This window comes from Actinia tenebrosa, unplaced genomic scaffold, assembly GCF_029948245.1.
Source record: "Actinia tenebrosa isolate PJP-AT-01 unplaced genomic scaffold, QUT_ActTen_1.0 PGA_scaffold4__44_contigs__length_22323623, whole genome shotgun sequence".
NCBI classification, from domain to species: Eukaryota; Metazoa; Cnidaria; class Anthozoa; order Actiniaria; family Actiniidae; genus Actinia; species Actinia tenebrosa.
The window spans coordinates 22,036,176-22,059,517 of record NW_028292581.1 but is presented as its reverse complement, the minus strand read 5'-3'; the positions used below and the strand labels follow the sequence as shown (position 1 = coordinate 22,059,517).

Sequence of the window (23,342 nt, the reverse complement as noted above, 5' to 3'; positions counted from 1 at the left end):
ATCGTGACGTCACATGGTGTTGGGCAGCACGATTTCTTACGGCAATGATTCGCTCGAAGTTATCTCGTGACTGAATCATAGCGAATTAATCCTACTCAAATCGTTTAAGTAGTCAGGATTATCTGCTTAGCCGGGAAGAAAGGTACTGTATTTCTTGTACATGCAATATTGTCATGACTGTGCGAATGTTACAAGCTACTTACAAGACAGATCAGGGCATTTTGAAGAAGAGGGAGGATTACGCTTATGTTGATTCTTTTTAAAAAATGAATAAAAAAGTTCAACATCACATACCTATTATCCCATTCGCCAGGCGCTGCTTACATTCAACCACAACTTGTAACGATATATAGAAAAAAATAAATCATATTTTCAAGAGTTACTGAAAGAAAGCACGATTCGTTTCCACGTTTATACAACCTGATCTCATTTCTTATCCGCTAAAAATAAGAAAGGAAAGCTCTAGAAACGTAAGTGTCTCATGTGTCAAGGTAAGGCTATTTTTAGCCTATGACGTAGCAGAATATGGATACGTGATCGTGATTCGTAACACAAAGGAGTACACAGGTAATTATGACGTCAAAATTTTTGGGGTAGTGACGTAATAATAACTGAAGTCCATTTGTTCGGTTCAATAAGAACGATATTATGTGAGAAGGCAGACATTTTGAGTGGTTTTAATGTGTCGTGCACGTTATTGCAAGAAAGTACAAAAGTCAAGAGAAAAAGGCCCTAATTAAGGCTTGAAGGATTTATCGAAATCATTCTCTCGAAAACGAGGTGAAATTTCTTCTGAGGAGAGCTGAAAAACGCTACGATCATTCCTAAAGGTGAGTAAAATCTTTGATTTGTTTCGTTTTCTTATAATTTTCTTATGATTTTAACACAACGAAGATATATTGAACGGCTTCATGCCCCGAGTGCGTGTTTTCTTTTTTGTTTAGTGTGGTCCGCTTGGCTCAAACTAGCGTCACTATGGCTTGACATTGTTTTATTAACCAATAGGAATCGCTTATTCTAATTGATTGACATATAATTACACAAATCTGTGACGTCACAAAGAAAAAAACACGAGAAATTGCTCGATTTTCCGGGAGAGCCTCAAAAGATACTTTAAACTTTGGCCGAAAAATCGCCGAATAACTCGACTTGGATTGAATTCAACTCAACTCTTAGGTAGGCGAAGCTTATTCCTTTCATCTTATGTCATTTTTGGTATTTTCAAGTTTCCAGAAGTAAGATTAATCCATGTTAAGTTTGGGGCGCTGGTTTTATTTGTTGCTTTTGTTGTTTCGTTCACCCTTATAGCAACCCTTTTGCCTTCGCTATTTCTTCCTCTTTCCTCTATATATCCCTTGGTTTTACTGTTCGGTGTCTTTAGCTAATATTATGGCAGATATAAACGAAAGAATTGTGATTTAATTCAGCTCCTAAGCGGCTGACCGACAAACATTTGAGGCGATAACTGGCTGGGCTTGGTTTGTGACCAAAATACCACGGCTTTCCTTTCTTTCGACGATAAATATTACAAAAACTACAATATTTAAACTATAAATAACTATCCTATATAGTAATATCAAGATTTGTGAGTTTTGTTTTGTTAAAGTTGAGGTTTTAAGGGAGAATTTTTAGTTTCCGTGCTATAGTTTTGTTTCCTGCTGAGTCATAAGACAAAAGCTTGTTCACCACAGAAGACAAAATCACCACAAAAACTACTTTTCCCTGAACAACATTTCTCGCCTTAAAACCCTTTTAATTCTTTTCTCTATCCTTATGAACTATATTCACATGATTTTAGATCATTTATGATAACTTTTCTACAAACTAGAAGCATAAAAAGCCCTTTGTTGTGTAACATCAAAAAAGGTGGACAAAATTTTAATTTTGGCCTCGACGATGTCTTTAATTTTAATGATTCATATTTTGAATATTTTCGTGATTTATATTGTTTTAAAAGATTTATTCTTTATTATTTTGTTTGGTTTACTGAACTGTGTCGATTTATTGGAACATAGTATAATTTTTTGGAGCAATAGTTTTGTTGTTGTGCATATGTTACTATTTATAAAGACAATCTCAGACACACAACAAAAATAATTTTGAATTCATCAAAATTCCTGTTTAACTTCACTTTAAACCTACAATTTAAAATTATTTTAAGACGACAATAATACGATTGAATATGAATTTCTTTTTGTATTAATATTTTTACAAGAAATATGTTTTTACTTTGTAACAAAAAGTTATAATTATGACTATCATGTGAATACATAGCTGGTGGTGATACAAAACCTTAAGCTTGAGTAATGGAAATACAAGACTCTACAGATGTGTAGGTCTTACGCATCAAGAGTATTTATTCCTTTGATATGTTCATTCGTGCTTAGAACACCAATATTACTATAAAAGGTTGTTCGTATGTCAGTAAGCATGCATCATTTCTATTATAGTGTGTAGTTAGAGGCTGTGTGACTCACTTATTGATGTATGATGTTGGCATTCATCATTCATTTCATTGAAACTCATATCTAAACTAAATCACATAACATAATACTCACTAGATACTCGCTCTTCAATATGAGCTACATAAAAGTGTCACAGATCAAAATTTCCTCTAGATTTTTTCTTTTTAGAATGTACAATATAGTCTTTTAGATAAATACTAAGTTGATTATTTTATGAGAGCCAAGGTTAGCTGTGGTTGGACTTATTTTATTATTAAACAAGCATTGTTATATATATGCTGATTTATTTTAAGAAATGCTAAACAGCCATCCCTCTTTGCTACTATAGTATGTTGTAAGTAGAGAGAATCAGTGGTGAACAGTGACCATAAAATAATAATAAGTCCAAGCCAAGGTTGGAATTGCCGTAGACGATAAAAAGTATAGTTTTGCTATGCGCAGAAACTCCAGTATAGTCCAGGGTTATTTTATTATTAATAGTACATGGTACACTTGGAATATAAAGCAAAGAATGACACAATAGAAATCTTTCATGGTATGGGGAAACATGGTATTTGTGTTTTGAGTTCCTTTTATCTGAATAACACATAGATGCTATTTCACTTTCAGTTTCATAACATATTAAAAGTATTTTCTTTCTTCATTCTATTTCACCTTTTAAGTAATATTCTCAATTTCTTTTTGAAAAGAAAATATTGTAAGAAAAAGACTAAATCAGAGAATTAGATGCCTTCCAGCCAGCACTAGCACTTGTTGCTCTACAGAACATGGTCTGTGGGGAAAACTCACAGTACATACATATGGAAAGTGAAAGTTAGCTTAAAGATGATAAATTTTGAATTTACATTGTTATTTAGTTTCATAGGAGACATCTGAATTCCATTTAGCAAAAATACCAATATGATTTGCCATGCCATTGCCTTGAGTATTATTTTTCTTCGCTAGTAATATTTGAGAACCTTAGCATTCAATTTGTATGTTAAAGAAAATTGCAACCAAAGAATGCTTAGAAGAAAAAATGTTATTCAATACATAGTCGCATTCCAACAATTCCATGTCTTTTACTTGCATTTTCTATACCTATTTGATGTTTTTTCTTTTGCTTGATAATATCATAATCCCACTTCCAAATGTCGCTCTTGAAATAAAATATACATAAATTTTAAAAGGCATTGTATTTTATCAGCGTTTTATTTTTGAATTATTCTAATAGAGTGCAAACAATTAATCCGTGAAACACTAATTACTCAATGGTACAAAATAGTGCTAATTAAACAATAGAAAACAATGGAATTTGTATGAATTGTGCTATTTAGTATTACTAAAGTTTCATGGTTATATTGTTTGCACTCCAACATTTTTGTAGGAAATTTTTTTAAATATTAGAGTTGATTTTAATACTGATATTTAATGTTTTCTTATTACAGGAATATAATAAAATGGAAAACGAAACAAATCAACCAGCATTATGCCGTAATGGTTGTGGTTTCTATGGTAGCCCATCAAATGAAGGAATGTGCTCAAAATGTTTTAAAGATGTTTTACGGCGTAAGCAATCATCGCCAACAGCTACACCAAGTTCCTCAAGTACCATACCAGCCAGTGTTGAAGGTAATAACTTAATAATAGCTTATTAACTTATATAGCACATTTTACATAACAATTATTAACAAGTGTGCTTTAGGACATAGGACATTGCTACTGTTGTTGTTATTGTTGTTGCTGCTGCAGTTAATATTGCTGTTGCTTACTGTTGTTTTTTTTCAAAAAATCAATGAACCTTTTCATAGAGGATAATACTTGACAGTAATATTTTTTATTTATCTGATAAACATGTTCCTGTTTTAACATGTCTCGTCTGTTAGCAACTGGACTGCCAATAATGTGTTCATCCAAGCCATGGTGAAGGTATAGCCATTAATTACAAAGGCAGCACCTTCTCAGTTATTTCACCCTCAGTGTTGGTGTGGCAGGGACTCAAACCACAACCTCCCACACAACAGACTCAAGCTCTTACCATCTGAGCTAACTCAACAGCAGTTGTTGTTTGTTGTTGCTGTTGCTCTGTTTTTGTTGCAGCTGTTGTTGCTTGCTTCTGTTGTTACTTCTGTTATGTGTTATTATTTTCCTCATTATAATATGGTCTGATGATAAACCCTTTCTCCAGGTTCAAGTAGCACTACTAGTATGGATGGTGCAGTAGCAATGGCTGCCTCCTTGTCATCATCCTCATCAATGTTATCATCTATACCTTGTACTAGCATTGATAATAAAACAATAGATGATAGACAGCCAAAAGTGGTTGATATTGAAGCTGGTCCATCAGAAGATCCAAAGGATAAAAGTAAAACAAAACGAAATAGATGTTTTACATGCCGCAAGAAAGTTGGTTTAACTGGTAGGTGTTCAAGTTATGCAAAACCTTTGAATTTAATCAATACCTTTAAACAAACACTCAGCTGATCTTAGTCAGGGCATGGATAAACCACAGATTTAACCCTGAAACAACCTCTGGGCTGATCTAAGTCAGGGTATGGATAGCTCACAGATTGAACCCTGAAACAACCTCTGGGCTGATCTAAGTCAGGGCATGGCTAACTCACAGATTGAACCCTGAAACAACCTCTGGGCTGATCTAAGTCAGGGTATGGATAACTCACAGATCAAACCATGAAACAACCTCTGGGCTGATCTAAGTCAGGGTATGGATAACTCACAGATTGAACCCTGAAACAACCTCTGGGCTGATCTAAGTTAGTGCACAGCTAACCCACGGACCAAATCAGGATCAGAATTTAGCATATTGGGGTTTGCAGAGGTAGGAAAACTAGAGAACCCAGAGAAAAACTCTTGAATCAATGTAGAAACCTAACAAACTCTGCTCCCATAATTAAATAAAACGTAGTTGTCATAACTCGTTACTATATGATATTTATAATATATCTTGTTGTTTCAGGTTTTGAATGTCGATGTGGAAATGTATTTTGTGGGTTACATAGATATTCAGACAAGCATGGATGTACATTTGACTACAAAGCAGAAGGACGAGCTAAGATCACCAAGGATAACCCTGTAATCCTGGCTGAAAAAATACAGAAGATTTGATCAGAGGACAAGTAATTGAATAGAGTTTAGATGAAAACAACTGCAATACAAAGTTTGTTAATGTTTCATATCATTGACAAGGAACTGTAGATGGGAGTCCTCATGGATCACTTCTTTTTTGAAGGAAAAAGACTCCTTGCAAACACTACTAGAAATAATGGTGATGGCTTCAAATCAGAAGCTAAAAATCTGCAAATCCTTCTTACTTGCTTGTTGTTTTTTCCTTCTTCCTTGTCTGGGGGATTTTATGAAGTCTTCTCAAATTCTCAACTACAATGGAAACCTAAAAAAAACGGAATTTCTTCCTTCTTTGTCAGCTGAGATAATCATTGCAGTCTTCTCAAATTCTCAGCTTCAATGGAAACCTGAAAAACTGGTTTTGATAACTGGTTTTACCTGTTTATACTACAGTTATTGATTAACTGGGGTAAGGGATACACAAAACAACGTCTGTCATTATATATTGAATAAATATTGGTAATAAAGTAATAAATTATTTAAGAATAAGGCACTTTTTACTAGGATTCTTGTTCTGTTTTCTATATTTTTCAAATCTAATATTAATATTTTTAATTTTGAGTTGGGTAGGGTAAATAGTTTATGAGTTCAAGAGCATGGTAGTCTGTCTAAAAAGTGCCTTGTTTAAATGTTTCAAACATAGGTAAGACATATTTGATAAAAAATATAAATAGATAGCTGATTTCTGGGTAATTTGACTTGTTAGGTGCAATCATGGGTCTTTCTTGTGCTGCAACCATGCTGACTAGAATAATAGATTTTCACATTCAAGTGCTTGAGAATAAATTTATGTGGGCTAAACAGGTTCATTTTCATGATAATAAACATGGCTGCGGCATGAGTAAAGCCCTTTGGTTTACTGTTTTTATACTATTATTGACTCACCATATGGGGGGAGGGGTACAACTGGATGACTCACTAGGGGTGGGGTTGGGATGCACACTTACAGGGGAGGGGTGAGCAAACTGCTCTGTAAAGTTAAATTTTTGAAGCTGAACTATAATTAATGATTATTGCAGTTAAATGCATATCCTTGTACATAGCAATATTATATAGCTCTTATTAACCACGTTTAAGGTCTGTGCCATAAGTTATGGACCAAGTTTTTCCAAATACCTTATGACCCAAGCATGTAGCGCATGGGCCATGAAAGAGTTGGGGAAATGAGTTCTATAACTAACCTACGGACGGAGCAAATTAGGTTAATTAGGTGTTTATTATGTGGCAAGGCAAACACAAGAAAAGGACTTTGTGTTTCATACTGTAAGTTATGGACTGTGAATTGGCCAATGAAAGTGCTCCAAATTACCTTGCCATATAATAAGCAAGCTAATTGACCCTTCTCAAAAATATCCTGAATGCGAAGCTAACGTTAAAAAAACAAAAGAATTCACACTTTTCTTGATGGAATTTGTGGCATTTCTTTTGTTTTTTCATGTAAGCCTCAAGATAATTTTGAGAAGTCCTTATCGCTGCCAAGTTCGTAGTAATTAAAATAGCGTAGATCTTTTAGACCTTTTCTGAGATAGAGAACATGGTGCATTGTGGTCAAGCTTGGGTACAAACATCTTTTGTCCATCATGCCTTATATGGTGTTGTTTGTACCAAAGCTAGACCCCAATGCATCCTGTTTATTGAACTCGGAAATGGTCTATTGCACAGTGCAATACTGTAGACTCTGTGTGACTGTGTGACTCTGAAACAATCACAGCATGGCAATGTTTGTTGATCTTCATACAAAATCTGATTTACTCTATTAAAACAGAAATGACTACAAGTCATTTGGCCATTCTGTAGTTAGGAAAGAAACGATGTGTTCTAGAAGGTTCTATTCCCAAGACAGAATCTATTTAGTCCCCTAAACCTTGCAATGGATTATATGTTAAAGTGCTTTTCCAGCTGGTTTTCTAGCATGTTACTATACTACACTATGCCCAGTAAATGACAATTAATAAGACAGAGTCATCTTGATCTCACCTGTGCAAAGTCTGATTACCGTCACACTAATAGTCATAGTCATGATAAATATTTGCTGTTCGCTCATGTGAAAATGCTTTTGTGTTTCTATGTGAACACGAGGCTAGTCAGTCACTAGTCAGTGTAGAACAATAGTTATTCAAATTGGTCACCATATTAGATTAGCCGTGTGACGAGATTTCATAAGGTGTAATCCAAGAGTTAAGAACTTCAAACTTATAATGCTGCCTTTATTGTTTTCTGTATTATAATTCCAAATTTCCAGTCAATATTATTAGAGCTTATTATCCATAATTAATAGATAGTTAATATTATCCTAATTGTTTATCAGATGTATGCTAAGTGCATGTGCTTGATTCAGTTTGGTTGGGTGAACTACTTGCTATGAATAAATACCATCAAAATGTTGCGTTTACTTTAATATTACATTAAAACATTTTTACAAACTTTTCAAGGTATATTTATATTGTTATTGTAGTCGTATCGTTATTATTTTAGTTAAAGTGAAGTCATTAAACCCGTGAAATAGATATTAGACTAATACACTTTAGTAGACCCTAATTCCATTGTTTTCTTTTGTGTCTATTTGACTATTACACGTTGACTAGTATTTTTTATTTCACGGGTTAAAAGTCTTCACTCTATATTATGTCGTTATAGAGTGATTTTACTTGGACCACGGAAGTACCGTAGACCCTAATTCCATTGTATTCTTTTGTTGTCATTTCACTCTTACACACTAACTAATGGTATCTGTTTCACGGGTTTATGAAAATCAGTCTATTACAAAAGAAATATATCGGAATAAGTTACTACTGCTGTGTATTACGTTAACCGCTGTATTCTTTCACAGGTCAAGTAAAATCACTCTAGGTCTGTTCTTTCGGACATACTAGATTCCTAATCATCATCATCGCTATCACCATCATCGTCACTATCACCGCCATCACTAACACCATCATCATCACTAACACCATCATCATCACTAACACCATCATCATCATTAACACCATCATCATCACTAACACCATCATCATCACTAACACCATCATCATCACTAACACCATCATCATCACTAACACCATCATCATCACTAACACCATCATCATCACCATCATCACCGTCATCATCATCACTAACACCATCATCATCATCACAACTTCATAGCATCACCATCATGCACGTGAAAAACAGTTTTTCTTTCTTCCTTTCTTCATAGAACCGAATTTCACAACTTAAAATTTTGTCTCCCAATTTGTTTGTATTTCTCTCTATTTTTGTTTTTTTTTTTTTTAGTTTTTTTTTTTTTTTTTTTTTTTTTTCGTATTTCTTCCTTCCTTTCTTTCTTTCTTTCTTTCTTTCATTTTTTCTTGTCTTTATCTCTTTACTGTCCTCACTTGCTTTTCTATTTGATGCAGAAGTTGTTCATATTTACTGGGTTTTTTTCCCGTTAGCACGATCCATTGGTTTCAGGTATGGCTCTCATTTGTTTTCCTTGTCGGATCACAAATGAACCACCTCTTCCTGCTTGAGCGGTTAAGTTTCCTATAGATGCCTATCAGCGATAGGCCGGCTGTAAAAAAAATAAGATCGCGACTCTATTAGCAATATTGTTCTTTCCGTAACCATATTCTTGTGCTTTGTCATCCATGTCGTTCATAATCGTTTTGTTTATAATGACTTTATTCAAGAAACACTTTTCTTAGAGCAGGTGGCTCGTCAAAACACAACCCATTTCAAGAATACTTTTGTAGCCAGCATGTTAACTTTTCTGACTATAGCTGTCATTATAAAGTTAAAGCCTTTTGTTACTTGATACTTCTCACCGACAGACGCTGTAAAGATTATTTATTTAGCTGTCGACAGAGACGCTTGCTTGTTGCTTTGATCAGTTCTCGTTGCTTTTGGTGTATTTTTTTTACGATTCTTGTGGTATTTCATCTTCTCTGTCGGAGCAGTTAGTAAGAATGGCCACGGGTGACATAGAAGAGGTCCCAATGCATCCACCAGATGCAAGCAAGAAGGACAAGACTTCAAGCGAACCATTCATTGTCTTCTCCAAGAAACGTTTTTTGATTATCATAATAATACTCGTTTTACTGGCCGTGATTATTGGAGTCTTGTCTGGTGTCCTTAGTGCAAAATACGCTGAAGAAAGAACAAGACGTGAGCTCTTAGCTGACAAGGAAAAGAGAAATAAAGGAGCTGCTGCTACGACTGCTTCGAGTATCACAACCAAACCAACTCTAGGCCCCGAGCCATGGTATCAAGTACGACTACCAACTAACGTGGTCCCTATTCATTATGACCTGTATTTACACCCAAACTTGACTACAGACACGTTCAATGGTAATGTGAGTGTATTAGTTGAAGTGAATAAAGATACAGAGTACATCTTGATTCACTTCAATGAGATGACAATCACGCATTCGTCAGTACACTCGGCTGAACCGCGAGGAAACGAGTTCGTTGCTGGTAAAGAACAAGAAGTCAAAGAAAAAATGGAGTATACGGAAAACAATTTTTATGTTTTCATCATGAAAAGCAAACTTAAACCTGGAAAATATGTCATTCAAATGAGCTACAAAGGTGTGCTATCTGGGAAAGTATTGAATGGTTTGTACCTTAGCACTTATAAAGACAAGAAATTGGGCAAAAGGTGAGAAGAAGCTAAGCTAAGATTATAGTTAGAAAGATTTCAAACATTTTACAGATTTAAACTAAAGCCAAAAAACGTTTAAAAAAGTTTAGACAAGTAGCAATATTTTCCGGGGCTGTGTCGGGGCATTTTTCCTGATATGTCGTAGAGTCGTAGGCGTTACCGAGAAGCTACCGAGAAGCTACCGAGTACGTTCTTATGTATCTAGTATCCGCTTTACTGTTATCATCATGAACTGAAGGAATGTGCTGTTTAAGCCAAGGATTATATTTCCCTTGGATTCGCCTGATAAACCAACTTGGCTTACCCAACAAAGTTTATGTTTACTTACTTTGCAATTTCGGATGAGCATAAATCAAACATTGTGCATGGTCAAGACCGGTTCAACCTCACAAGCGAACAAAGACCTAATAACAATAGGTTTCCTAACCATTCCCCTCTATTAACTATGACTTAACCAAGACCCTTGATCGACTAGAGAGATATCTCGAGTACATGATGCATAGATACTTGGATCTTACTATTGACCCGTCACTGATCCTATATCAAATTCCACCGTCGTTTATTGGTTTTTCGTTTGTCTCATATTGTTATCACTAGCCTCAAGGGTCTCCTCCATGACGCTCGCTCCACGTGCAGCAGCTCTACCTAGTAGTGGCAAATACATGGGAATACATAGTCACAGGGTCAATCTCCCTTCTAGCTTGGAAATAATCGGTTTAAACACATTTTGTTTGCAAATTACTTAAAAGACGCATATTTATGATTTTGTCAACCCCCTACTTAAAAACCTAGATCTAACCATGTTACTAACTGCATTAGTATTTATGGCACACAACACATGTTATATCAACCAACATGGTTGATAAAGGTTGTCAATCAGTTTGATTGACGGCAAGCCGCTCGTATTGGGCAATAAAGGTTGTCAATCAGTTTGATTGACGGCAAGTCTGCTTTGATAACAGGAAACTCGTAACGACAAAGTTCGAGCCGACAGATGCCCGCAAAGCATTGCCCTGCTTTGACGAACCAGCGATGAAAGCCACCTTCACGACGACGATTGTACATGACAACGACTACACGGCACTAACCAACATGCCTGAAGACAGTAAGAATAGTTTGCCTAATGGCGTGGTAGCCACCAAGTAAGTAACTTTTACCAGTTGCCATAAGCCAGATATGTTACCATATTCCCTAGTGACGATTCATGTTAGTTGCTTTGTAACGGCGTTTATCAGCTTTGGTTGCTTAGTAACAACTTGAATCAGCTTTGGTTGCTTAGTAACAACAACTTAAATCAGCTTTGGTTGCCTAGTAACAACTTGAATCAGCTTTGGTTGCCTAGTAATAACTTAAATTAGATTTGGTTGCCTAGTAACAACTTAAATCAGCTTTGGTTGCCTAGTAACAACTTAAATCAGCTTTGGTTGCCTAGTAACAACTTGAATCAGCTTTGGTTGCCTAGTAATAACTTAAATTAGATTTGGTTGCCAAGTAACAACTTAAATCAGCTTTGGTTGCCTAGTAACAACTTGAATCAGCTTTGGTTGCCTAGTAACACTTTGCAGCTTTCGTTGCTTAGTAACAACTTGAGGCAGCTTTCGTTGCTTAGTAACAAATTGAATCAGCTTCAGTTGCTTAGTAACACTAGTTGAACCAACTTTGGTTGCATAGTAACAAATTTAACCAAATGTTTTTTTCTAGTGACAGCAGCATCAGCATTAGTTGTCGAGTAGCCATTTGATTCAGGGGCGGCGGAAGCGGGGGGGCCGGGGGGGCCGGGGGGGCACTGGCCCCCCCACTAGATTTTTTGGGGGGGCCTGGCCCCCCCAGAATATAATGCCTCACACAAAAAAAAAACGCATGAGATTTGGTTATGATTACCATTATTTATTATTTTGATATTACATAATTTTCTGTATCTAAAAAATATACGATATATCTAGCGACGACTTGCATCATTTTTGTGTCTCTCAGCACAATTGCAAGTGGTTTAATGCGCGCAAAATGTTACTGATTGAAATATCACACATACACGTTTGTAATCAAGCTAAACAGGGAGGGGGGGGATCATTTCAAGGTACCGTGAAATATTGGAGTGCCCCCCCCAAAATTTTTCAGCTTCCGCCGCCCCTGTGATTCAGTTGCTTAGTAACAGTTTGAATCAACTTTCGTTGCCAAGTACGAGCTTCAATCTGTTTAAGTTGCTAAGCAACAGGCAGGAACACTTTTGATGATCTTTCTATCATTGTCTTGCTTTGTTTCAGATTCCAGAAATCTGTTCCAATGTCCACTTATTTACTGGCTTTCATCGTGTGTGACTTCGCTCACAAAAAAACAGTGACAGGAAAACACAAGAACATCACGGTAACAACCATCAGTAACGATACTACACAGACGTTCTTAGGGTCGTCACGTTGTCACGCAATTTCAGTTCGAGAAATAACAATTCACCTGTTATGCATGAAAAAAGGCAACAGTGCAAAAGATTTCCTTTTTTTGGTCGGAAAAACCTTTCGAGATACTTCTTCTCACAAGAAAAGTTGCGTGCACTGACGGCACTAAGAACATGAGGCATCATAATATGCCGTAACATTTGAATGGCTTCCCATCATTGTTCTAAGGTAATTCATCCAATCAAAACGCGTAGTTACGGCCATAGATGCAAGATGTGATGCGGTTATAATTTAGTTCGTGGCATTGCTTACGAAAACCCGTTTCTATGTCAGTCAGTTACCTACTCTTTTATGCCCCCATACAATAACCATTATGTAAACCATTTCAATGTTACAGCATATAATAATCATTATGGAAACCATATGTAGATGTTGGCTAGTAAACACTAGCGTGGACTGCGTCGGTGTTTCTAATAAAACAGTTATCGTAGAATGATAAGTTATACACCGTTGACTCCGACGAAGGACTAACGTCCGAAACGTCCGTTACTATTTTCACTACGGTGTATAACTTATCATTCTACGATAACTGTATTATGGAAACCAATTCAGTGTTACAGCATACAATAACCATTATGGAAACCAATTCATTGTTACAGCATACAATAACCATTATGGAAACCAATTCAGTGTTACAGCATACAATAACCATTATGGAAACCAATTCAGTGTTACAGCATACAATAACCATTATGGAAACCAATTCAATGTTACAGCATACAATAACCACTATGGAAACCAATTCAATGTTACAGCATACAATAACCACTATGGAAACCAATTCAATGTTACAGCATACAATAACCATTATGGAAACCAATTCAATGTTACAGCATACAATAACCATTATGGAAACCAATTCAATGTTACAGCATACAATAACCACTATGGAAACCAATTCAGTGTTACAACATACAATAACCATTATGGAAACCAATTCAATGTTACAGCATACAATAACCACTATGGAAACCAATTCAATGTTACAGCATACAATAACCATTATGGAAACCAATTCAATGTTACAGCATACAATAACCATTATGGAAACCAATTCAATGCTACAGCATATAATAACCACTATGGAAACCAATTCAATGTTACAGCATACAATAACCATTATGGAAACCAATTCAATGTTACAGCATATAATAACCACTATGGAAACCAATTCAATGTTACAGCATGTCATAACTCTAAAGTATAGCTCCCAACTTCCAACCATAAGAGAATCGAGGGTGGTGTAAGTAGTGGTAGAGAACTTAGAGTTTTTGTCCAGGTTATCTGGATCTAATTCCTGGCATCTTCTTGTCGTATCCATCGTAGCTGCGTGTCTGGACAACACGTGACCAGATAAACCAAACAGACTACGCTCTTTCCGTCGCAGAGAAGATCATCACTTACTTTGAAGAATATTACAATGTGGGTTATCCGCTGCCCAAACAAGGTAATCGTATGATGATGATGACGAGGATGGAGATGATGATGATGATGATGGTGATGATGATGATGATGATGATGATGGTGATGGCGATGCAATATGATGATGATGATGATGAAGATGATGATGATGATGGTGATGATGATGATGATGATGATGGTGATGATGGTGATGATGGTGATGATGGAGATGATATGATGGTAGTTATGATGATGCCAATTATGATGATGATGATACTCAACTTAGAAGGAGGTGGGCTATATTTAAAGTCAATTCTTTCAGTTGTTTTTGTTTTATTCTTCCCCAGACCTCATAGCCATCCCTGACTTCTCGTCCGGCGCCATGGAGAACTGGGGACTAATCACGTTCAGGGAAACGAGGCTCCTGTACCGACCTGGCGTATCATCTGAAGGAAACAAACAATCTGTTGCAATAGTCGTCTCCCATGAACTAGCACATCAGGTAACCATGACAACCATCACGTGACAATTGAATCACGTGCTTTACTTCCTTTAGCTCTAGATCATGTTCTAGTATTGGTATATTGTTTTGCCATTTAGAAAGAATCACACAAGGTCTGAAATGGGAAAACATTTGATGAAAAGCCTTGTATAACTCGTGTTAACTTGTTTCAGTGGTTTGGTAACATCGTGTCACCCAAGTGGTGGAATGACTTATGGCTGAATGAAGGGTTCGCTAGCTATGTGGAGTATCTTGGTGTTCATCACGTGCACCCTGACTGGGACATGGTACGTTCATATAATCTTGTCATGTATTCATCTAGATTTCAAATAGTAATAATAATGATGATGACACAATGATTATACATGATGCTGATGATGGTGATAGGATAGTGATGATGACAGTGGTGAAGATGTTGATGATGATGGTTTGCTTGATGTCGATGATGATAATGATGATGATAATGATGATGGTGATGGTGATGATGATGATGATGGTGATGATGATGGTGATGATAATGATGATGGTGATGATGGATGGTGATGATGATGATGATGGTGATGAGGATGGTGATGATGGATGGTGATGGTGATGATGATGGTGATGATAATGGTGATGGTGATGATAATGGTGATGATAATGGTGATGATAATGGTGATGATGATGATGATGGTGATGATAATAGTGATGGTGATGATAATGGTGATGATAATGGTGATGATGATGATGATGGTTTGCTTGATGTCGATGATGGTGATGATGATGATGATGGTGATGATGATGGTGATGATGGATGGTGATGATGATGGTGATGATAATGGTGATGGTGATGATAATGGTGATGATAATGGTGATGATGATGATGATGATGATGATGGATGGTGATGGTGTTGATAGTGATGATGATGGTGATGGTGATGATGATGATAGTGATGATGATGGTGATGATAGTGATGATGATGATGGTGATGATTGGCGGATGGGATTCCCTCAAATAACCTTCATTCGAATTTACTCTTGTAATGGAAACAATAATTGCGCGCTTTATCAGTTTTGTCACTCTGTAGTTTTGTTTTTGTTCCAGATGGAACAGTTCTTGCTGCTTGACCTGCAGCTTGTCTTCCCCCTTGATTCAATGGCCAGTTCTCATCCCATCTCAGTAGAAGTGGATCATCCCAAGAAAATCAAACAGATCTTTGACAGGATATCGTACAGTAAGGTATTGTAATACAACAACACAACCGGTCACGCAAGACCAACACATTGTTGCGCTACCTTCTCACACTCTTTATAACAGGATTCGTGCTACTCCTTAAGCTCCTTGAAAACTCCTTGAATTTAATTCATGTTTTCAAGGGTCAAAATCGAATGGAATAAGATATCGAATAAAACGGTTCAAAATCGAATGGAATAAGATTTCGAATAAAACGGGTCAAAATCGAATGGATTAAGATATCGAATAAAACGGTTCAAAATCGAATGGAATAAGGTATCGAATAAAACGGTTCAAAATCGAATGGAATAAGGTATCGAATAAAATGGGTCAAAATCGAATGGAATAAGATTTCGAATAAAATGGGTCAAAATCGAATGGAATAAGATATCGAATGGAATAAGATATCGAATAAAACGGGTCAAAATCGAATGGAATAATATATGGAATAAAACGGTTCAAAATCGAATGGAGTAAGGTATCGAATAAAACGGGTCAAAATCGAATGGAATAAGATATCGAATAAAACGGGTCAAAATCGAATGGATTAAGATATGGAATAAAACGGGTCAAAATCGAATGGAATAAGATATCGAATAAAACGGGTCAAAATCGAATGGAATAAGATATCGAATAAAACGGGTCAAAATCGAATGGAATAAGATATCGAATAAAATGGGTCAAAATCGAATGGAATAAGATTTCGAATAAAATGGGTCAAAATCGAATGGAATAAGATTTCGAATAAAATGGGTCAAAATCGAATGGAATAAGATTTCGAATAACACGGTTCAAAATCGAATGGAATAAGATTTCGAATAAAACGGGTCAAAATCGAATGGAATAAGATTTCGAATTAAACCGTTCAAAATCGAATGGAATAAGGTATCGAATAAAATGGGTCAAAATCGAATGGATTAAGATATCGAATAAAACGGGTCAAAATCGAATGGAATAATATATGGAATAAAACGGGTCAAAATCGAATGGAATAAGATATCGAATAAAACGGGTCAAAATCGAATGGAATAAGATATCGAATAAAACGTGTCAAAATCGAATGGATTAAGATATGGAATAAAACGGGTCAAAATCGAATGGAATAAGATATCGAATAAAACGGGTCAAAATCGAATGGATTAAGATATCGAATAAAAAGGGTCAAAATCGAATGGATTAAGATATCGAATAAAACGGGTCAAAATCGAATGGAATAATATATGGAATAAAACGGGTCAAAATCGAATGGAATAAGATATCGAATAAAACGGGTCAAAATCGAATGGAATAAGATATCGAATAAAACGGGTCAAAATCGAATGGATTAAGATATCGAATAAAATGGGTCAAAATCGAATGGAATAAGATTTCGAATAAAAAGGGTCAAAATCGAATGGAATAAGATTTCGAATAAAACGGGTCAAAATCGAATGGAATAAGATTTCGAATAAAACGGTTCAAAATCGAATGGAGTAAGGTATCGAATAAAACGGATCAAAATCGAATGGAATAAGATTTCGAATAAAATGGGTCAAAATCGAATGGAATAAGGTATCGAATAAAATGGGTCAAAATCGAATGGAATAAGATATCGAATAAAACGGGTCAAAATCGAATGGAATAAGATTTCGAATAAAATGGGTCAAAATCGAATGGAATAAGATTTCGAATAAAATGGGTCAAAATCGAATGGAATAAGATTTCGAATAAAACGGATCAAAATCGAATGGAATAAGATTTCGAATAAAATGGGTCAAAATCGAATGGAATAAGGTATCGAATAAAAGGGGTCAAAATCGAATGGAAAGATTTCGAATAAAATGGGTCAAAATCGAATGGAATAAGATCTCGAATAAAATGGGTCAAAATCGAATGGAATAAGATATCGAATAAAAAGGGTCAAAATCGAATGGAATAAGATTTCGAATAAAATGGGTCAAAATCGAATGGAATAAGATTTCGAATAAAATGGGTCAAAATCGAATGGAATAAGATTTCGAATAAAACGGATCAAAATCGAATGGAATAAGATTTCGAATAAAATGGGTCAAAATCGAATGGAATAAGGTATCGAATAAAAGGGGTCAAAGTCGAATGGAAAGATTTCGAATAAAATGGGTCAAAATCGAATGGAATAAGATCTCGAATAAAATGGGTCAAAATCGAATGGAATAAGATATCGAATAAAACGGGTCAAAATCGAATGGAATAAGATTTCGAATAAAATGGGTCAAAATCGAATGGAATAAGATTTCGAATAAAACGGGTCAAAATCGAATGGAATAAGATTTCGAATAAAACGGGTCAAAATCGAATGGAATAAGATTTCGAATAAAATGGGTCAAAATCGAATGGAATAAGATTTCGAATAAAACGGGTCAAAATCGAATGGAATAAGATATCGAATAAAATGGGTCAAAATCGAATGGAATAAGATATCGAATAAAACGGGTCAAAATCGAATGGAATAAGATATCGAATAAAACGGGTCAAAATTGAATGGAATAAGATTTCGAATAAAACGGGTCAAAATCGAATGGAATAAGATATCGAATAAAATGGGTCAAAATCGAATGGATTAAGATATCGAATAAAACGGTTCAAAATCGAATGGAATAAGATATCGAATAAAACGGTTCAAAATCGAATGGAATAAGATATCGAATAAAATGGGTCAAAATCGAATGGATTAAGATATCGAATAAAACGGTTCAAAATCGAATGAATTCAATTATCGAATAAAATGGGTCAAAATCGAATGAATTCAATTATCGAATAAAACGGGTCAAAATCGAATAGAATAAGATATCGAATAAAACGGGTCAAAATCGAATGGAAGAAGATATCGAATAAAACGGGTGAAAGTCGAATGGAATAAGATATCGAATAAAACGGGTCAAAATCGAATGGAATAAGATATCGAATAAAACGGGTCAAAATCCAGGGTTCGTTCTACTCCTTAAACTCCTTGAATGTAATTCCCATTTTGAAGTGCACTTTGTACGCCATCCAAAAGAACAGTCATACTCATTTCGTAGCCACTCGTCAACCATTCAATTAGTAGTCACTAGCACACCGCTCGTAGTTACTCGTCAACCATTCGTAATCACTCGCAAACCGCTCGTAGCTACTCTTCAACCGTTTGTAGCTACTCGTCAAACTTTCGTAGCTACCACTCGTAACATGTTTTTTTCTGTCGATAGGGTTCGTCAATAATAAGAATGTTGGCTAATTTCCTTGGAGATGATGACTTCAAAAAAGGTCTTCAGGTACGTTGGAGGTGCTCATTAACCCATTATTCTTTTTTCCATGATATTTCCACCATAAAACACTCATCAATGTTTTTCTCTTCCTCAGTACTATCTTCAAACTTACGCCTTTAAAAATGCAGAAACCAAAGATCTTTGGAATGCCCTGGGAAAAGTATGCAAAGCTTGTTTAGTGTCGTCTAACATAACGTTTTTGCCAAATGGAGAGAGTTAAGATAAAGTGTCTTTTCCAGCATTGGAATCAGTCTTATTTTTTCATTAGTCATGATAACCTTCTTTTTTTTTTAACTTATATCTTACAACCACCACTTCCCATGCGGGGCTTCTTCCGTGAGGTTCCCTCCACACGCACTACCACTACATTCTATATTTACAACATACAACACTCAACTCGGAGGGAGGATACTGGAGATCCCTGAGAAAACCCTCGTGGCAAGGGAGAGAACAACACAACAAACAAACTCAACTCATATATGATCCAGTCTGAGCCAGGGCAGGAACCCGGACCACAGTGGTGAGAGGCGAGCGGTAATTCAGTGATTCGGTGGCCTAAAAATATATGAACATGTGACCCCCCGACCCCTAAATCCTTCAATCCCCCGAGGTATCTTGCGTGACACTATAAGGTTGTGTGACACTATGTATTACGTTACTCAGGTTAGCAAGACTGATGTCAAGGCCATCATGGATACGTGGACCTTTCAAATGGGATATCCTGTGGTCACGGTGAAGAGGAATGGTAACAAAGTAAGCTTGTCACAGAAGCACTTCCTGTTGGATCCAAATGCAAATGTCACGGTCACGTCACAGTATAAGTAAGTCACGCTGGCATACAAGCTGTACTGTCTGTCTGTCTGACTGACTGTCTGTCTGTCTTTTTCTTACGTCCATAGCTACAAGTGGTACATACCATTCACCTATGTCACGCAAGATCATCCCAATATTTCGTCCCTTGTCTGGATGAACATGACTTCCGGTATGACTTCGGGGAAGCACGGGTGGCGTAGCGGTGTGAGCGCTCGCCTCTCATCAATGCGACCCGAGTTCGAGTCCCGCCGGGTTCGGTGTTGTATATGAGTAAAGTTGTTTGTTGGTTCTCTCCTGTGCTTCGAGGGTTTTCCGGGTTCTCCGGTTTTCCTCCCTCCGCAAAAATCAACTCCTAAATTCCAATTCGATCATGGAATGAGGGCCACAGGTTTGTTAGCCACTGGCTATTAAGTGCTACCCTCGTGAAAAAAGGACGATTTTTTTAATATTTTTTTATGTAGACGTATACATCCCTTCCGGTACAAATAGTTGTTTTATCCACATATTTTCTCGTATTTTTTTTCAGCTGAGACAGCGGTTTCTGCAAGAACTAAATGGATCAAAGGAAACTACAAACAGCATGGTTACTACAGAGTGCATTACGATGAAGACAACTGGAAGGCGTTGAGCAACCAATTAAATACCAATCCCGAGGTAAAGTCACGTAATACTTTGTCATGCTGTGTCACGCTCTTGGCGAATCCTAAGGTCACACATATGTGTAGAGCTTATATATGGCTTTTTAACGTGTTATCCTTCGTCTGACCAAATGTCATTCCCTAGAGTATCATTTGTTTGTTTTTTTCATCGTTGCGCACGAGAAGACGCATGAATATGGATACACCTTTAAATACAAATAATTTTATTCTCTAGGGAATGATAGGTGGTCTGAAATAGGGGGGGGGGGGGGTTGGTATGTCCAAGGTAAAGAGGTCTATTGTTATTGTTTCAGGTATTTTCTGCTCAAGACAGGTCCAGCTTGATTAATGATGCTTTCAGCTTGGCCAGGTAAACACTGTGTTTATCAACACTATGTGTCATGATCATCATCATCGTGTATTAATAACAACGTCAAAATCATCATCATCATACCATGTATCATTACCATATATCACCCTCACCATCATGCATCTTTACTACAAGCATTTAATAGTGCATCATTATCATAGTCATCATCATGTATCATCATCATGTATCATCATCATGTATCATCGCCATCATTATCTTCATCATCATCATCACCATCATCATGTATCATTACCATGTATCATCAGCTATCATCACCATCAACTATCATCACCATCATTATGTATCATCATCACCATCATCAGCTATCATCACCATCATCATGTATCATCATCATCATCACCATCATCAGCTATCATCACCATCAACTATCATCACCATCATCATCATGTATCATCATCATCATCACCATCATCAGCTATCATCACCATCATCATGTATCATCATCATCACCATCATCCTCGCCATCATCAGCTATCATCACCATCAACTATCATCACCATCATCATGTATCATCATCATCATCATCACCATCATCAGCTATTATCACCATCATCATGTATTATAATCATCACCATCGTTATCACCTTTCATCATCAGTTATCATCACCATCATCCGTTATCATCACCATCATCAGTTATCATCACCATCATCAGTTATCATCACCATCATCAGTTATCATCACCATCATCAGTTATCATCACCATCATCAGTTATCATCACCATCATCAGTTATCATCACCATCATCAGTTATCATCACCATCATCAGTTATCATCACCATCATCAGTTATCATCACCATCATCAGTTATCATCACCATCATCAGTTATCATCACCATCATCAGCTATCATCACCATCAACTATCATCACCATCATCAGTTATCATCACCATCATCAGTTATCATCACCATCATCAGTTATCATCACCATCATCAGTTATCATCACCATCATCAGTTGTCATCATCATTATTTCTCATTAGATGATCATTAGCTTCTTGTGTCTGTTCTTTTCGTACAATCACTCTAGTATCAATAATTTGTACATCGTGTTTCAGGGCGGGTCTTGTAGAATACCAAACAGCCCTGGATATGTTACAATACTTGACTAAAGAAGATAAATACGTGCCTTGGAAGACTGCGTTAAGCAGCTTGAGTTACCTGAAGACGGTACTGGGCAACAGACCTTGCTTTGGTAACCTACAGGTATGTCAATCATAACAGATCTAAACCAATCAAAGCACACACAGGTACTCATCTTCCAATCACAATATTGGAACTAATACAGGTACTGTGACGTTCAAATGGTTTCCACTTTGAGACAATCAAAGAACACACAGTTACTCGTCATTCAATCACAATATAATGCCCACAACATAACTTAAATGAATCTGACATATAATTTCGTCCATTTGCAGAAATTTATTCGTAATAAAGTCAGACCACATGTGGAAAAACTTGGTTGGGAGCCTCGAAGTGGACACATTGAAAAGTAAGTACCTAATAATTATCGATTTCTACCCGATTAATGATCGATTACTGAACGGTATCTATTTTTGCATATTTTTACACAACCAAACTAGTTTTACATCGGTTATTGTTCTCGACAGAAATTCGATTAGTCACCGATTGATTATCGATCTTTTTCCAGGTTCTTCCAGGTGTCTTTGTTGGCAACAGCTTGCAACAATGGCGACAAGGATGCAAAGAAAAATGTAACTGATATTTTTATGCAATGGAAAGACGGTCAAAGGTAATAACCATCATTTTGTGTTCGCGCCTCGCCTAGTTTCATGTTACATCAAGATTCATTTGAATCACGTTTTTTCTCGCCAAACAGACTAACAATAGATGTTGACATACGTTCATTGGTTTATCGGTATGGAATAGCTAACACTGGTCCTGATGAATGGCATTGGTTGTTCCAGAAATTCTTGAACACAACAGACGTGACTGAAAGAAGCAAACTTATGGCTGCTTTGGGCTCGAGTAACCAGCCTTATATACTAAACAAGTAAGATGAATAAAGCGAGACAACTTTCACGAGGGAAAAGGGCCAGGAAAAAAGGGCAAAGAAAAAAGGGCCAGAAAAAAGGGCAAGGAATAAAGGGCAAGAAAAAAAGGCCCAGGAAAAAAGGGCAAGGAAAAAATGGCAAGGAAGAAAAGGGCAAGGAAAAAAAGGGCCAGGAAAAAAGGGCCAGGAAAAAAGGGCAAGGAAAAAAGGGCAAGGAAAAAAAGGGCAAGGAAAAAAGGGCAAGGAAGAAAAGGGCAAGGAAGAAAAGGGCAAGGAAAAAAAGGGCCAGGAAAAAAGGGCCAGGAAAAAAGGGCCAGGAAAAAAGGGCCAGGAAAAAAGGACAAGGAAAAAAGGGCAAAGAAAAAGGGGCCAGGAAAAAGGGCTGAAAAATAAGGGCGGAACGCATTCCACGAGAAGAAATAATTGGAT

General features: G+C 36.5%; 2 protein-coding genes across 3 annotated transcripts in view; both read left to right on the top strand.

Moving 5' to 3' along the window:
• Positions 1 to 641: 641 nt before the first annotated feature.
• On the top strand, positions 642 to 8,014 carry LOC116298465 (AN1-type zinc finger protein 6-like). 2 transcript variants are annotated; one of them, XM_031706955.2, is made up of 5 exons: positions 643 to 830; positions 1,006 to 1,176; positions 3,893 to 4,076; positions 4,633 to 4,863; positions 5,422 to 8,014. In XM_031706955.2, exons 3-5 carry the CDS (start codon positions 3,905 to 3,907, stop codon positions 5,568 to 5,570), a joined length of 552 nt encoding a protein of 183 aa, XP_031562815.1. In that variant the 5' UTR covers positions 643 to 830; positions 1,006 to 1,176; positions 3,893 to 3,904; the 3' UTR covers positions 5,571 to 8,014. The 2 variants fall into 2 exon arrangements, with proteins under 2 accessions (XP_031562816.1, XP_031562815.1); XM_031706956.2 differs by lacking the exon at positions 1,006 to 1,176 and having other exon boundaries at positions 642 to 830.
• A 1,199-nt stretch (positions 8,015 to 9,213) lies between these two features.
• Positions 9,214 to 23,342, top strand: part of LOC116296265 (glutamyl aminopeptidase) — a 17,802-nt gene continuing 3,673 nt past the window's right edge. The window contains exons 1-17 of the mRNA XM_089036683.1: positions 9,214 to 10,224; positions 11,190 to 11,369; positions 12,492 to 12,591; positions 14,007 to 14,127; positions 14,429 to 14,583; positions 14,757 to 14,870; positions 15,668 to 15,802; positions 19,000 to 19,065; positions 19,154 to 19,219; positions 19,723 to 19,880; positions 19,959 to 20,041; positions 20,399 to 20,526; positions 20,825 to 20,880; positions 21,958 to 22,105; positions 22,318 to 22,391; positions 22,551 to 22,652; positions 22,740 to 22,913. Coding sequence (XP_088892809.1) covers positions 9,533 to 10,224; positions 11,190 to 11,369; positions 12,492 to 12,591; positions 14,007 to 14,127; positions 14,429 to 14,583; positions 14,757 to 14,870; positions 15,668 to 15,802; positions 19,000 to 19,065; positions 19,154 to 19,219; positions 19,723 to 19,880; positions 19,959 to 20,041; positions 20,399 to 20,526; positions 20,825 to 20,880; positions 21,958 to 22,105; positions 22,318 to 22,391; positions 22,551 to 22,652; positions 22,740 to 22,913 — 2,552 coding nt within the window. The 5' untranslated portion in view covers positions 9,214 to 9,532. The remainder of the gene's footprint in view (positions 10,225 to 11,189; positions 11,370 to 12,491; positions 12,592 to 14,006; positions 14,128 to 14,428; positions 14,584 to 14,756; positions 14,871 to 15,667; positions 15,803 to 18,999; positions 19,066 to 19,153; positions 19,220 to 19,722; positions 19,881 to 19,958; positions 20,042 to 20,398; positions 20,527 to 20,824; positions 20,881 to 21,957; positions 22,106 to 22,317; positions 22,392 to 22,550; positions 22,653 to 22,739; positions 22,914 to 23,342) is intronic.

Coding starts and splice junctions, on each gene's coding strand:
- LOC116298465 (XM_031706956.2), top strand. CDS start 3,905: ATGGAAAACGAAACAAATCAACCAGCATTATGCCGTAATGGTTGTGGT. Junction 4,077..4,632: donor CATACCAGCCAGTGTTGAAG/GTAATAACTTAA, acceptor CCCTTTCTCCAG/GTTCAAGTAGCACTACTAGT. Junction 4,864..5,421: donor CAAGAAAGTTGGTTTAACTG/GTAGGTGTTCAA, acceptor TTGTTGTTTCAG/GTTTTGAATGTCGATGTGGA.